This window comes from Delphinus delphis, chromosome 4 (genome assembly GCF_949987515.2).
Source record: "Delphinus delphis chromosome 4, mDelDel1.2, whole genome shotgun sequence".
Classification (NCBI taxonomy): domain Eukaryota; kingdom Metazoa; phylum Chordata; class Mammalia; order Artiodactyla; family Delphinidae; genus Delphinus; species Delphinus delphis.
In genome coordinates this window covers 73,132,541-73,146,245 of record NC_082686.1, presented here as the reverse complement: position 1 = coordinate 73,146,245, position 13,705 = coordinate 73,132,541, and the positions used below count along the sequence as shown (strand labels likewise).

The 13,705-nt window shown below is 43.2% G+C and overlaps 1 protein-coding gene and 1 pseudogene across 2 annotated transcripts in view; one reads left to right on the top strand and one right to left on the bottom strand.

Moving 5' to 3' along the window:
* The window catches only part of ACAP2 (ArfGAP with coiled-coil, ankyrin repeat and PH domains 2), a 164,196-nt gene extending 156,004 nt beyond the window's left edge, over positions 1 to 8,192 (bottom strand). For both annotated transcript variants that reach the window (XM_060010911.1, XM_060010912.1), the window contains exon 1: positions 7,788 to 8,192. In XM_060010911.1, coding sequence (XP_059866894.1) covers positions 7,788 to 7,840 — 53 coding nt within the window. In that variant the 5' untranslated portion in view covers positions 7,841 to 8,192. The remainder of the gene's footprint in view (positions 1 to 7,787) is intronic.
* LOC132424129 (large ribosomal subunit protein eL21-like) lies at positions 4,235 to 4,916 on the top strand (annotated as a pseudogene).
* Positions 8,193 to 13,705: the final 5,513 nt, after the last annotated feature.

Below are 13,705 nucleotides of genomic sequence, written 5' to 3'. Positions count from 1 at the left end.
TTATACAGCAGGTTCTTATTAGTCATCAATTTTATACACATCAGTGTATACATGTCAATCCCAATCACCCAGTTCATCACTACTGAGTATTTTCATCATGAAAGTGAGCTGGATTTAGTCAAATGCTCTCTCTGTATCAAGATGATTATGTGGTTTGCATCATTTGTTCTATTAATACAGTTTACTACATTGATTGATTTTTGTACTCCTGGGATAAATCACACTTGGTCATGGTGTACAATCCTTTCTATATATTGCTATATTTGGTTTGCTAATATTCTGTTGAGGATTTTAATACCTGTATTCATAACAGATATTGGTATGTAATTTTCTTGTAATATCTTTGGCTTTGGTAGCAGGGTGATACTGGCCCCATAAATCAGTTGGGAAGCGACACTTCGTTCCTACTGTTTCTTCGAAGAGTTTATGAAGGACTGTTGTTAATTCATCTTTAAATATTTGATAGAATTCATCAGTGAAGCCATTTTGGCCTGGGGTTTTCTTTTATTTTTTCTTTTGGGCAGCATTGGGTCTTCTTGCTGCGCGTGGGCTTTTTCTAGTTGTGGCAAGCAGGGGCTACTCCTGGTTGCAGTGCATGGGCTTCTCACTGCGGTGGCTTCTCTTGTTGCGGAGCACAGGCTCTAGACATGCAGGCTTCAGTATTTGCAGCACGTGCGCTCTAGAACACAGGCTCAGTAGTTGTAGCACATGGGCTTAGTTGCTCCGCGGCATGTGGAATCTTCCCAGACTAGGGATCGAAACCGTGTCCCCTGCACTGGCAAGCGGATTCTTAACCACTCCGCCACCAGAGAAGTCCCTGGGCTTTTCTTTTCAGGAAGCTTTTTGATTGCTAATTCAATCTCATGTCTATTCAAATTTTCTATTTCTTCTTGAGCCATTTTCAGTAATTTGTGTCTTTCTAGGAATATATCCATTTCATCTAGCTTAACTAATTTATTGTCTGAGTATTCTTCATAGTATTCTCTCATAATCCCTCTTATTTTTGTAAGACAGCAATGATGTCCCCTCTTTCTGTCCTGAATCTAGAAATTTGAGTCTTCTCCTTTTTTTTCCTTTGTCTAGCTAAAGGCTTGTCAGCTTTGTTGATCCTTATGAATAACCAACTTCTGGTTTCACTGATTTTCTCTAGTTGTTGTACTAGTCTCCATTTTCATTTATTGCTGCTCTAGTCTTTTTTATTTCCTCCCTTTCCCTGCTTTGACATTAGTTTGCTATTCTTTTTGTAGTTTCTTAAGATGGAAGGTTAGATCACTGATTTGAGATCTTTCTTCTTTTTAATATAGGTGTTTGTAGGTATAAATTTCACTCTAAGCACTGCTTTAGCTGCATCCCATAAGTTTAGTATGTTGTATTTTTGTTTCCATTTGTCTGAAAGTATTTCCTTATTTCCTTGTGATTTCCTCTTTGATCCACTAGTTATTTAGGAATGTGTTGCTTAATTTTCAACTATTTATAAATTTTTCAGATTTCCTTCTGTTACTGACTTGTAATTTCATTCCATTGTGGCCAAAGAACATATTTTTCATGATTTCAATCCTTCTGAATTTACTGAAGCTTGTTTAATGCCTTAATATACAGTCCATGCTAGAAAATGTATTCATGTGAACTGGAGAAAAATATGAATTCTGCTACTGCTGCATGAAGTGTTCTATAGATATCTATTAAATCTTTTTTTGGTTTATAGTGTTATTCACATCTTCTATTTCCTTGTTGACCATCTGGCTAGTTGTTCTACCCATTATTGAAAGTATTTACGTCTCTATTATTGTTGGATTTTCTATTTCTCCCTTCAATTCTGTCAATTTTTGCCTCATGTATTTTGAGGCTATACTAAGTGCATATGTTTATAAGTATATGTCTTCCTGATGGATTGACTCTTTTATCATTAAAAAACGTCCTTTATCTTTAGTAATTTTTGTCATAAAGTCTATTTTATCTGATATTAGTATAGCCATTCCAGCTCTCTTTTGGGTACTGCTTGCACTGTTTATCTTTTTCTATCCTTTTACTTTCAATCTATTTGTATCTTTGAATCTAAAGTATTTCTCTAATAAACAGCATGTAGTTGGATCATCATTGAAATTTTACATAATAAAAAGTTTTAAATAAATAAGGCCAAAATACATAGAAAGACGTAACCTCTTCTGGAATTGAAGAAGCTATTATATAGACAAAATATTCAAGAACAGCCATTAAATTTTTGGAAAAAACAGTAACAAAGGAAAACTTGTCCCACTGGATATCATAACAGACTATAAAATTTTACAACTAATATATTAACAATATTTGCAAGAGAACAAAAAATTACATTGGTAGAAAAGAGCAGAATCCAGAAAAAGACCCATGTTCGTATACATATATGTATATGCACGTATGTGTATAATTTTAAATCAATGGGGAAAGGATGGATTATTCAATAAAAGGTATTAGGACAAGGGCTTCCATTAGGAAGAAAATAAAATAGGATTATCTCCCACACTCAAAACTAAATCCAGCTGCATTACATGAAACTAAAAATTGCTAAAAATAGAAAATATCCTATAATAATGGAAATGGGAACACTTTTCTAGGGAATACACGAATGCCAATTTTTAAACTTCTGTATTATAAAAGACACCATACACACACTTAATGCAAATTTAATTAATGCAATAAAGCCTGTGGCTCAAGAGATGGAGTAAAAGAGTGAATTCACTTCCAAGTCCACCACTTGAAAGTCCACCATTAAGAAGTCAGTTTGGGCTTCCCTGGTGGCGCAGTGGTTAAGAATCCGCCTGCCAATGCAGGGGACACGGGTTCAAGCCCTGGTCTGGCAAGATCCCACATGCCGCAGAGCAACTAAGCCCACGTGCCACAACTACTGACCCTGCGTGCCTAGAGCCCGTGCTCCGCAACAAGAGAAGCTATCACAATGAGAAGCCCGCACACTGCAACGAAGAGTAGCCCCCACTCTCCGCAACCGTAGAAAGCCCGTACACAGCAACAAAGATCCAACGCAGCCAAAAATAAAATAAATAAAATTTTAAAAAAAAAAGTCAGTTTAACTTCTCAAAATATCCAGTTTGGTAATTTTTAAACATTTTAAAAACAAAGATAGTAATTCCTACATCGTAATATATTTTAGTATTAAAAGAGATGGTAGCTATAAAAGCATCTAGTATAAGGCCTGGTATGTTATAAAAGCTTGTTCTTCCTTATTTCAACTTATGCTGGTACTACATTAAATGAGGAATTAGAAGCTGCAATGAGGAGTAGCTGGGTTCCTGTATTTTGGTTCATGATAAAACTATTGATACTTTATAATGCCATTCTACCACTTCTGAAATAAAAACACATTTTGCTTCATCTCTTGCCCACTGTATTTCCATGTATATAAAGTACCAATTGTTAAGAGTGTATACCGGTTCTAAATATGGAAGGTAAAGAGGCAAACCAGCCAGGATTGGCACCAGCTTAAGAGCAAAACATTATATGTATGTGTGTGCACGTGCACACACTTATGTGTGCATTTATTTATTTATTCCAATGTCTTTCAACCATTAAAATCTTTCACCCTAAAACATCTTTTTAAGATTTTTATCCTAAGTTGCTGAACAAGGATATCTGAAATAGAATCAAACAAAAAACCTTCAGATCAGTGCAAAATAAACATTGTTAAGGATAAAAAATAAATGTACCAGATAAAGACTCAATATTTTTATATCTGAGGAATGAATTAGAGCAAAAATCTTCCACAAGTCAAAAAGCACTTGGGACCTCCCTGGTGGTCCAGTGGTACAGAATCTGCCTTCCAAGGCAGGGAACTCCGGTTCCATCCCACACGCCCCGGGACAACTAAGCCCGCCAACTGCTGAGCTCGCGTGCCTCAACGAGAGAGCCCGCGTGCTGCAAACTACAGAGCCCACGCGCTCGGGAACCCACGCCCCACAGCTACAGAGCACACGAGCCCTGGAGCCCACGTGCCACAGCTAGAGAGAGAAAACCCGCACGCCACAACTAGAGAGAAGTTGGTGCACCGCAAGGAAGAGCCTGCACGCCACAACAAAAGGTCCCGCGTGCCACAACTAAGACCCAAAGCAGCCAAAATATAAATAATTAAAAAAAAAAAAAAAAAAAAGCACTAGCAGGGGCTTCCCTGGTGGCGCAGTGGTTGAGAGTCCGCCTGCCGATGCAGGGGACACGCGTTCGTGTCCCAGTCCGGGAAGATCCCACATGCCGCGGAGCAGCTGGGCCCGTGAGCCATGGCCACTGAGCCTGCGCGTCCGGAGCCTGTGCTCCGCAACGGGAGAGGCCACAACAGTGAGAGGCCCGCGTACCGCAAAAAAAATAAAAATAAAAAAGCACTAGCGGAACCGCCATCTTCCAGTAATTCGCCAAAATGACCAACACAAAGGGAAAGAGGAGGGGCACCCACTACATGTTCTCTAGGCCTTTTAGAAAACATGGAGTTGTTCCTTTGGCCACATACATGCGAATCTACAAGAAAGGTGATATTGTAGATATCAAGGGAATGGGCACTGTTCAAAAAGGAATGCCCCACAAATATTACCATGGCAAAACTGGGAGAGTCTACAATGTTACCCAGCATGCTGTTGGCATCATTGTAAACAAGTTAAGGGCAAGATTCTCGCCAAGAGAATTAATGTGCGTGTCGAGCATATTAAGCATTCTAAGAGCCGAGATAGCTTCCTGAAACGGGTGAAGGAAAATAATCAGAAAAAGAAGGACGCCAAAGAGAAAGGTAATTGGGTTCAACTGAAGCGCCAGACTGCTCCACCCAGAGAAGCACACTTCGTGAGAACCAACGGAAAGAAGCCTGAACTGTTGGAGCCCATTCCCTATGAATTCATGGCACGATGGGTGTAAAGAAAATAAAAGACCTGGACTGTAAAAAAAAAAAAAAAAAAAAGCACTAATTCAACTTTTTGTTTCAAACAAAATTTCACTTCCTGAGTGAACCATATGTTTATATAAAGGAAAAAGCACAATTTTTATTAAAATTTTATAAATTTACAGTTTAGGGCCCAAACAAGTTCAAACTTCTTCAACAAATGTTGGTCAAAATGGATAATTCCCACTTTAGAAATGTACACTTAGATGCATTCACTTTCCTACAGATTTTAAATGAACAAGATTTTCACCTTTAGACTGGTTTTTTAAAAACTAAGAAGGGAACCCAAAATTACACAATGAAATGTGCCTTCCAATCTAAAAACAAAACAAAATGTTCACAGGAATGTAAAAGTAACCACGGACTATTCAAATTACTAAAAACAATGTTGCAACTGCAACATCCTTCTCTCGCTATTTCAACCAGTCTTCCTGTTTCCTTACCAATTTAATAGGAAAATTAATGTCTGAAGCTTGAACACTGATGAAATTTTTCTTCAGCAAGAGCTGCCATTTACATTAATTCTACAACATTCAAGGCAGTTATGTCCACATACCAGACTTAAACGCCACAAGATTCATTTGTGAAGGATAATAAAAATAGGAATTAGATTTAAAGCAGCACAATAGATCAGGACACTACAAGGAATAAATAGTACAGCTGCCTTGCTCTCAAAAAAACAAGCCCAGCCGCCACAAATCTTCTCTTTTGATACAAACACTTCAATATATCACTCATAAAGTGCACAATGCTTTTAAAAGTTTCACTTATACATAAGGCATGTGAATAAAAAGACTTCTGAAACATTATTTTCAAATGCTATAGAAGCCTACACAGTAATGGGATTATAGGAAAACTGTAAAAATTAGAAGTGTGAATGATGAGACTTTTATTTCCTGGCATTCTTGCCTCTATTGCAAATTTAATCTAGTCTCACAAATGTATACAAGATATTAGAGTTCTCTGAATCTTGGTTTGTCTTCCCAATTTGCAGCCAACAGCAACTGGAATACCGGAAACAACTCTAGAAAATCCCTAACATCCTAATTAATATAGAATATAAATTACATTCAAGTCTAACAAACGTTCACTATAATATTCCATACGACTTAATCAGTATCTTTTCCTCTTATTTTATATTCAATGATTCTTTTATTTTAAAAACAAAGACAGCACATGGTTTGTGACCAACACCAGGGATTAGAAGCATTTCCAAATCACTTCTCTCAACTTTTTTTTTTTTAATGAAATTTAAACTGTGAAACAAACTGAGCACAAAGCCACATTCTCTAGGTAAAAAGTGCCGTGATTACCTCGTTACCCAGTAATATTAACAACAATTTCACCAAAAAAGTAGAACTTTTTAAGGTACACTTTAAAAATTACTTCCTTTGCCACACAGTCCTGGAATCTAACTTGCAAAGCTGTCCTAAACAATCCATTTGTATCTCCTCTGAGTCCATCAAATCACGCACAATGTAAGTTTTAAAAACTAATACCAACAACAACAATCAAATCAGGTGTACGTTTTTACAAGCAATAGCCCAAATAAAATTAACACCAAAAAACAAACAAAAAAAAAATCAAAGGACATTCTCTTAGAAGTAGGAGCTCCTTAGTTTTACAATAGTTTCTTTGCTTTTCACTGAAAAGAAAATGGCAAATGAAATTAACAGTGATAACGATGAGAACAGTTAGTTCCCAGGCAGAGAGGATGCAGGAATTTACAACCCAGGCTTGGCCTAGAGATCAGCCGGCACATACACATCAATGCTCAGGGGACGCTTTCAAGACATGTCACTATCTAACGGAAGTTCTAAAGGCCTTATTTTTAAGGCCTAAGGACAGCCCTATAAATGCACTGTAAAACACAACCTAGCAAAACTCCATTCTCCAAAACAATTCAAGAGTTTCCTACGATGCCCGAAACCGAAAGAGTCTGTGCTCTGGACACCCTCAGGACTGCCGCCTCTCTCAAGGCAAGGTGGCCAGCCCATGTGAATCGGAGCGCCACCACGTCAGTTTATGTGACAGATCCACTGGGAGCATCCGACGGTGATGGGGGCACTCCCGGGCCGACGCTGCTAGAAGAGGAACAGAAATGCCATCTTCAGGGCCCTCCTACTTCCGTTCTCAAAACAGAAATGCACTGTTTCTCCTAGTCCTCACCCCTCAGCCCGGTACCTCTCGACAGCGGTGCCCCTCCAAAGAGCTTAGGTGTAAAGAAAAGCCTACAGCCTCGGACCAAGGTGGACAGAATGCTGTTGGTCAAAGGACTCCCATCCCCGACTCCCGTGCAAAATCAACCGCCAGCGCCTTCCGAGGAGACCCCCCCAGGCAGGAGACACGCCAGCAGCATAAATCAACATCCCAGTTCGCCCCCCACTCCTTCACCCTCGGGGTAAAAGGAACTAAGTGAACTGCAGGAGGGTGCCCTGCAAGCTCCCTCAAAGAGGGGCTGGGGTGGGGGTGGAAACGAAGAAGCAGCGGAAGGAAGGGGAAAGGACGAGCGGCAAGAGGAAGGGGACGAGAGCGCGCACCGCAAAGGGCACGAGTCTTCGGGGACGCGGCTGCATCCCAGTTCCCCGGAGCTGGTGCGCCCCGCCTCTCGGGCGCTCCGCCCCGGGCAGAGAGCAAGGAAGGGGGATAAGGAGGCAACATCCTCCTCTGGCTCAGCCTCGCCCCTCACGAAGGGCTAGTCGGGGCTGTCGTGCCCTCTCCGGGTCGGGAGCGACGGCATCCGCAGCCTGCCCCGTCGGAGGGCGCGGACTACGGGGCCTCCCGCGCGTTCCGCGGTCTGCCTTTCACGCCCCCACCGCCGGGGGAGGCACCTCCGGGTGACGCCGGCCCGGCGCCAGGCGGCCGCGTCGGCTACCTGAAGCGGGGCGAGTCCTTCAGACACTCTTCGAAATCCACCGTCATCTTCATCCTGCCTCCGCCTCGTCTCGCAAGCGGCGCTGGAAGAGCCGAGGGAGCCGCGGGAGCGGCTGCGCTGGGGACCCAGACGGCTACGGCTGGCGCACGGCCGCGACTAGCGCTGCGCAGAGCTGCGGAGGGCGCCTCGCCCGCTGGTCATAGCAGCCGCGAAGACAGCGGCGGCAGCGACGGCTCCTCAGGCCCCAGTCCTGCCCCTCTTCCTCCCGCCCCCAGCAGAGGACCGACCTCAGGGAAACGACCCGGAGTGACAGCCCCAGCCAGCCAGCCACGAACACGACGGCCAATGGGAGGGGCTTCCGGTAGCACCGCCGCGGGCGCTCGGGCAACGCGCCTGAGCGACGGTAGCGGAAGCCAATGAGCGGCGCGACCGTGGGAGCCTCCTTGCCAAATACGTCCCGAGGGCCAACCAGAATGCGCGGGCGTCGTTAGGCGGGACGAACCGGTTGCTGGGAGGCCGGCACCTGAGGCTCCTTGGGAAGGAAGTCACGTGGCTGCGCGCCGCGCTTCCCCCGGAGCCCCCGCCTCTTCTCCTGCTTCTCCAGCCCCGCCCTGCTGAGCTGCCAACAAGGAGGAGCCGCCGCCTGCAGGTCTGAGGAAGGAGAGTTGCTTTTCAAGGCAGCTTTGGCAGAAATCTGAAAAGGGTAAAAGAGTAGAGATTATAAAAGGAAGAGATGGTCTAAGCCACCACTTCCTTTCAGTTTAGAGAAACCGAGGCCAGGAGAGGAGCGAGGGTAACTTTAATGATAAAATCCGTCTTTCACTTACCGGCTTCATCACGTAATAATTTGGAAGTATCTCCCATGTATTGATATATATTTTCATATAACCAGAGACTACTTTCAGAAGGAGCTGGCATTTGGGGTGGGCATGGAAAGATCAGAAGGATTTAGACAGATGGGGGAGGCAGGGCGTTTTGTGTGGAGGAACCGTTCTCAAAACCACAGAAAACATTCCTCCTTACTGACGCCTTTCTCTCAGTAGCCTTTGCCAGTTCTAAGATGATAGGATTCTGAAAATGCAGGCTCATTTACTCAACTTGCAACACCTGCCCTCTGATACACGATTTTTCTAGGAGCCACTGTAAGATACTCATCTTCTGATGCCCACAATAATCCCACAATCCCCTACTTCTGATTCTTAGATGCCACGGACTCATGGCATGTAAGTAAAAAGTACCATGGATACATTGTATTTACGTATATACTTCTAAACTCAACCTAAAAACCATACCTGTAAAAATGCACAGGGAGGGTTAGAACAGCATAGTGGCTCTGGAGGTAAACTTCCTGGATTTGCCTGCTAGCTTTCTCACTGCAAAATGAAGATAATACCACTGATCTGACAGAGTGTCCTGAGGCTGAACAGATAAGAACTCAAGTCAACAGTGCCACATAGTAATCATTCAGTTAATGTTGGTTATTATCATAATTGTACCACTTTCTTCTTCAGTACCATAAGCAGAAGTTAGGTTTAAGTCTTCTCACTTCCACTGCCTAAAGTCTTATATAATAACCCTTTTGACCATCTGGTTAAGTATAGCATGATGGCATGCTGTTTTTCATAACGTATGGTTATATCTTGATCTCTTCATCACCTTTAGAAAGTAACAGCATACTTTTGAGACATTTCAAAGAATATACGAGCATTATATATGTTTCTTCTTTGTTTATAAACTTGGTTTCTTTTTTTAATTGAATTGCATAGCCCTAGAATCTACACAGCTTCTCTTAATAACTAGAAACTATTTGGCAGTTAAACATTCAGTGTCCTCAGACACTTCAGTTAGTCAAAACAACCTCTTCTTAGATTTGTAACTTCTGTGTCAAATTTAGAGAGTTGGCCATTTCTACATTTAATTGTATTCCGTATGCATGACAACTAATCTGTGTATATGATATCTTATTGTTTCAATGACTCAACACAATGTAACCTTTTGGAAGACCCCTAACATGACACTTTGAGATTCAGATTAAAATTCAACTGCATGGCACCATCAATGCAAATAACTAACCTAATTATCAAATGAACATCTTTCTGTGGATGGCTAAATTTACGTATACCTAGTTAGTGATAACGCTGTCACAATTTTTCTTTGCCCTGTGATAAAGCAAGCATTTTGGGGTGTCAATTGTAAGATACGTCTTAAATTGAGAAATATTAAAAGTGAGATAGGGTAGGAACATTGAGTCTTAGAATAGAATTACAATATCATTATTCTTATAATAATGGAAACCAAGGCCCCAAGACACAAAAATAACTTGCTAGGTGACTCAGGCCCCATGATCCAGACTCTAACTGCAAACTGCCCACTCTCCCTTTAGAATTCAGCCTTTACAGTTGTGGCTCTGTCTGCCTGTGAAGCATTTCCTTTTCATCTCTTTAAAACGCAGCTCAGGGCTTCCCTGGTGGCGCAGTGATTGAGAGTCCGCCTGCCGATGCAGGGGACTCGGGTTCGTGCCCCGGGTCGGGAGGATCCCACATGCCGTGGAGCGGCTAGGCCCCTGAGCCATGGCTGCTGAGCCTGCAAGTCCGGAGCCTGTGCTCCGCAACGGGAGAGGCCACAACAGTGAGAGGCCCGCGTACCGCAAAAAAAAAAAACAAAAAAAAAACGCAGCTCAGATGCCACCTCTTTCAGGAAGCCTTCCCTGTTTGCTGAAATACAGACCTCTCTTTTCAACACACAGTGAAAGTTAGTTACCAGGCCCAGTCTACACTCTTAGATGATATAAATGATCAGAACTTAAATCTCTTCCAAATTTCTTCTCCCCAGACTTCCTAGTTCCTTCCTCCAAACCCTCTGGAACCCTGCATACCCACAGCCCTTCCCAGAATGCTTCTGATTTTCTCTGAGAATACTTTTGACTATACATCCTCTCGAGCAGAGGTTGTTCAGTGCCCCTTCTCTGATCTTTCTGAACCAGGATACATAGTCGACAAGAGTCTAACTCTTGACAGCAACTTATAATTTATATTCCACCTTCATGTAAGAATTTCTTCTTTGAGGCTAATATCATCTAAATAAACCACTGTCTTACTTGCCTCATTGCTGTTATCTACCAATTTCCTAGTAGCCCCCTCCCTTAGCCTGACTAATTGCATTGCAAATTATCTCAAGAAAAGGGAATTATGATGAAGGTAACCATTAGCAGTTACTAGAACTGAGAAGCCCAGAAACTCAGGCATCTCTGGGCACTGGTTTCCCTCTCTTAGCAGCTGTATCCTCTCTCTTTCTCACCTACTCCCCAACTCCCACCAGTTTCCTCCTTGCTCTCTTAGGGATTCTGTTCCCCTGTGAACCTGGCTTGCATATAAGCCCTCACTGCTAACTTGTTCCTTCAACAAGTTGGTTGTCAGATGGCTATAGGGGCCAAGCAGATAAAGTAAATGAATGAAGCTGGCCAGGTGTGAGCATATGGCGTGGGGAAGGCCATGGCGAAGGGGAAAGCAGGTGCCCTGTGTTCTACTTGGCTTCAGTTTTTGCCATATCAGACTTTTGAATTTTACAAGAGAAACCAAATAGCCAGATTTCAATGTGAAACCTTCCAATTCTCAAACGTTGGCAACCCATTCAAAATATTATAAAACATCGCACAGGTCATAAAAATGTATCCGGGCCACTCTGCAACTTCTGCTAAATATTTCTTGACAATTCTTGATGTATCCTTTCAACCTATGCTCCTAGAGCTTATCATTTTAACCTGTTTTCCAATTCCCAGATCCCAGGAGAAAATCCGATTAACGCAGCTCATCTTTTCGTGACAGGTCACACAGGTCCCTGGCAAGCAGATAGAAGGGCAGGATCACTCAACTTAATCATTTGTACAGGAATGGTGTCAGGATGCAGGATTCAGGACAGCTGACTACTAGACAAGGAAATTTCCCTAAAAGAAGGTGTCGATGGCCAGGTCCCATAAAACGCAGCTAGTAAACTTTCATCCAAGACTTTGGGCTCTCACTCACAGTCTTCCAACCCCAATTCCTACCCTCAGCTAAGGAGATTTCAACATTCACTCATTCCTTCTTCATTCAATAATATCCATTGAGCATGTACTCTGGCCAAACCCTGTGGTAGGCTCTGAGGTTTACAGGTGAAATAAACAGTGTCTCCCGTCTAGAGCTATCAGACCAGAGGGGGAAATATGTGATTAGTTCTGGGCCAGGGGCAGGCACAGGGGGCTACTCATACTCTGATGGTCATTTCTCCCAGTGAAGGAAATAAGGTTCTCATACCTCCACAGATATGAGGGATCTTGAAAAAGATCCAAGAGAAGGTGTGGAAGGTCTTTCCAAGGACCTTTAATCACAGAGAACTATGTGACTAAAGCACAGAGGTAAACGGTGACCAGATACCAAGGACCTTGTCTGCCACACTAAGGAATTTGTATCTTAAAGCAGTGGGAAGCCACTGGGAGAATTTAAGCCTGGGAGTGAGATCTGATTTGAATTTTAAAGGACAGTGGGACAAGGGGGTGGGGGCAATTTCGAGGTTTTCAATCAAGGCAACCGCAATCAAGAGATGTTTAGGGGGCTTCCCTGGTAGTGCAGTGGTTAAGAATCCGCCTGCCAATGCAGGGGACACGGGTTCGAGCCCTGGTCAGGGAAGATCCCACATGCCCCGGAGCAACCAAGCCCGTGTGCTACAACTACTGAGCCTGTGCTCTAGAGCCCGCGCGCCACAAGTACTGAAGCCCGCGTGCCTAGAGCCCGTGCTCTGCAACAAGAGAAGCCACCACAATGAGAAGCCCGCGCACTGCAACGAAGAGTAGCCCCCGCTCGCCGCAACTAGAGAAAACGCGCGCGCAGCAACGAAGACCCAACGCAACCAAAAATAAATAAATAAATAAATTTATACTTAAAAAAAAAAAAGATGTTTAGGAAATACAGTTAAAAGGTTCTGATGGCCAAATGAATGTAAGGGAGGCAATGAAGACTGAACCCCTAGGATGACTCCAGGTTACAGGTTGTGGTGACTGGTAGGAGGTGGTGTCATTCACACAGAGAGAAGAAAGGTTATCTCTTTGGCTCAGAATATGTCACTCCAGAAAGTCCTTACATGTTCCCATGTTAAACTTTGTCTCACCCAGAACATTCCATGCACAAGCTCAACCTTCAATGTTCCCTGCTGTCTCACTCACACACATTCACTTCACACCCCAAGTCCCGACCCCAGGACTCTCTCTTTAAGGCTGTTGGTATCCACCTGTCTGGTCTTCCTCCACTACTTCAACAGCTTTTTTTTTTTTTTTTTTTTTTATCATGCCCCCTACCTCTCCCTAGGTCATTCCCTGGCTATTTCACACACCCAGCACTGGATCAATCCAAAGATTTCCTTCATGATGCCTCCCCCGCTAGTTGTTGAGCAATACTGGAGACAATTTATATCTTAAAGCAATGGGAGCCATTGGAAGAGTTTAAGCAGAGGAGTGTGATGTGATCCAATTTGTATGTTAAAGGGGGCTGGGTAGGCAAGAGTTGAAGGCTTTCACGGCTGAGACTGTATCACTGCATTCAGTAGTTCAAGACTTGGACACTACATACTTAGGCGTTTCAACTGTCTTTGTATTATTTATGTTGCCACATCCCTGGTGCACTGACACAATGGCTATTCCCAAACTTTGCCAGCCAAGCTGTGGCCCACGCCTCCATGATCTGTAGATAATTTTGCCTCTTCACAAAGAAGACAGGAGTCATTAGGTAGGAATACTCTTCCCAGCCCTGCCCCGCATACTCATCTACATTCCCATCTTCCTTACTTCTTACCCACCTATCTCAGAGGAAAGTGTATCTTTTCCTTGTGCCCCAGACCTCACCCCTTCCATTCTCCTCTGAGAAAGGTTCTTTCTCGGTATCCTCACC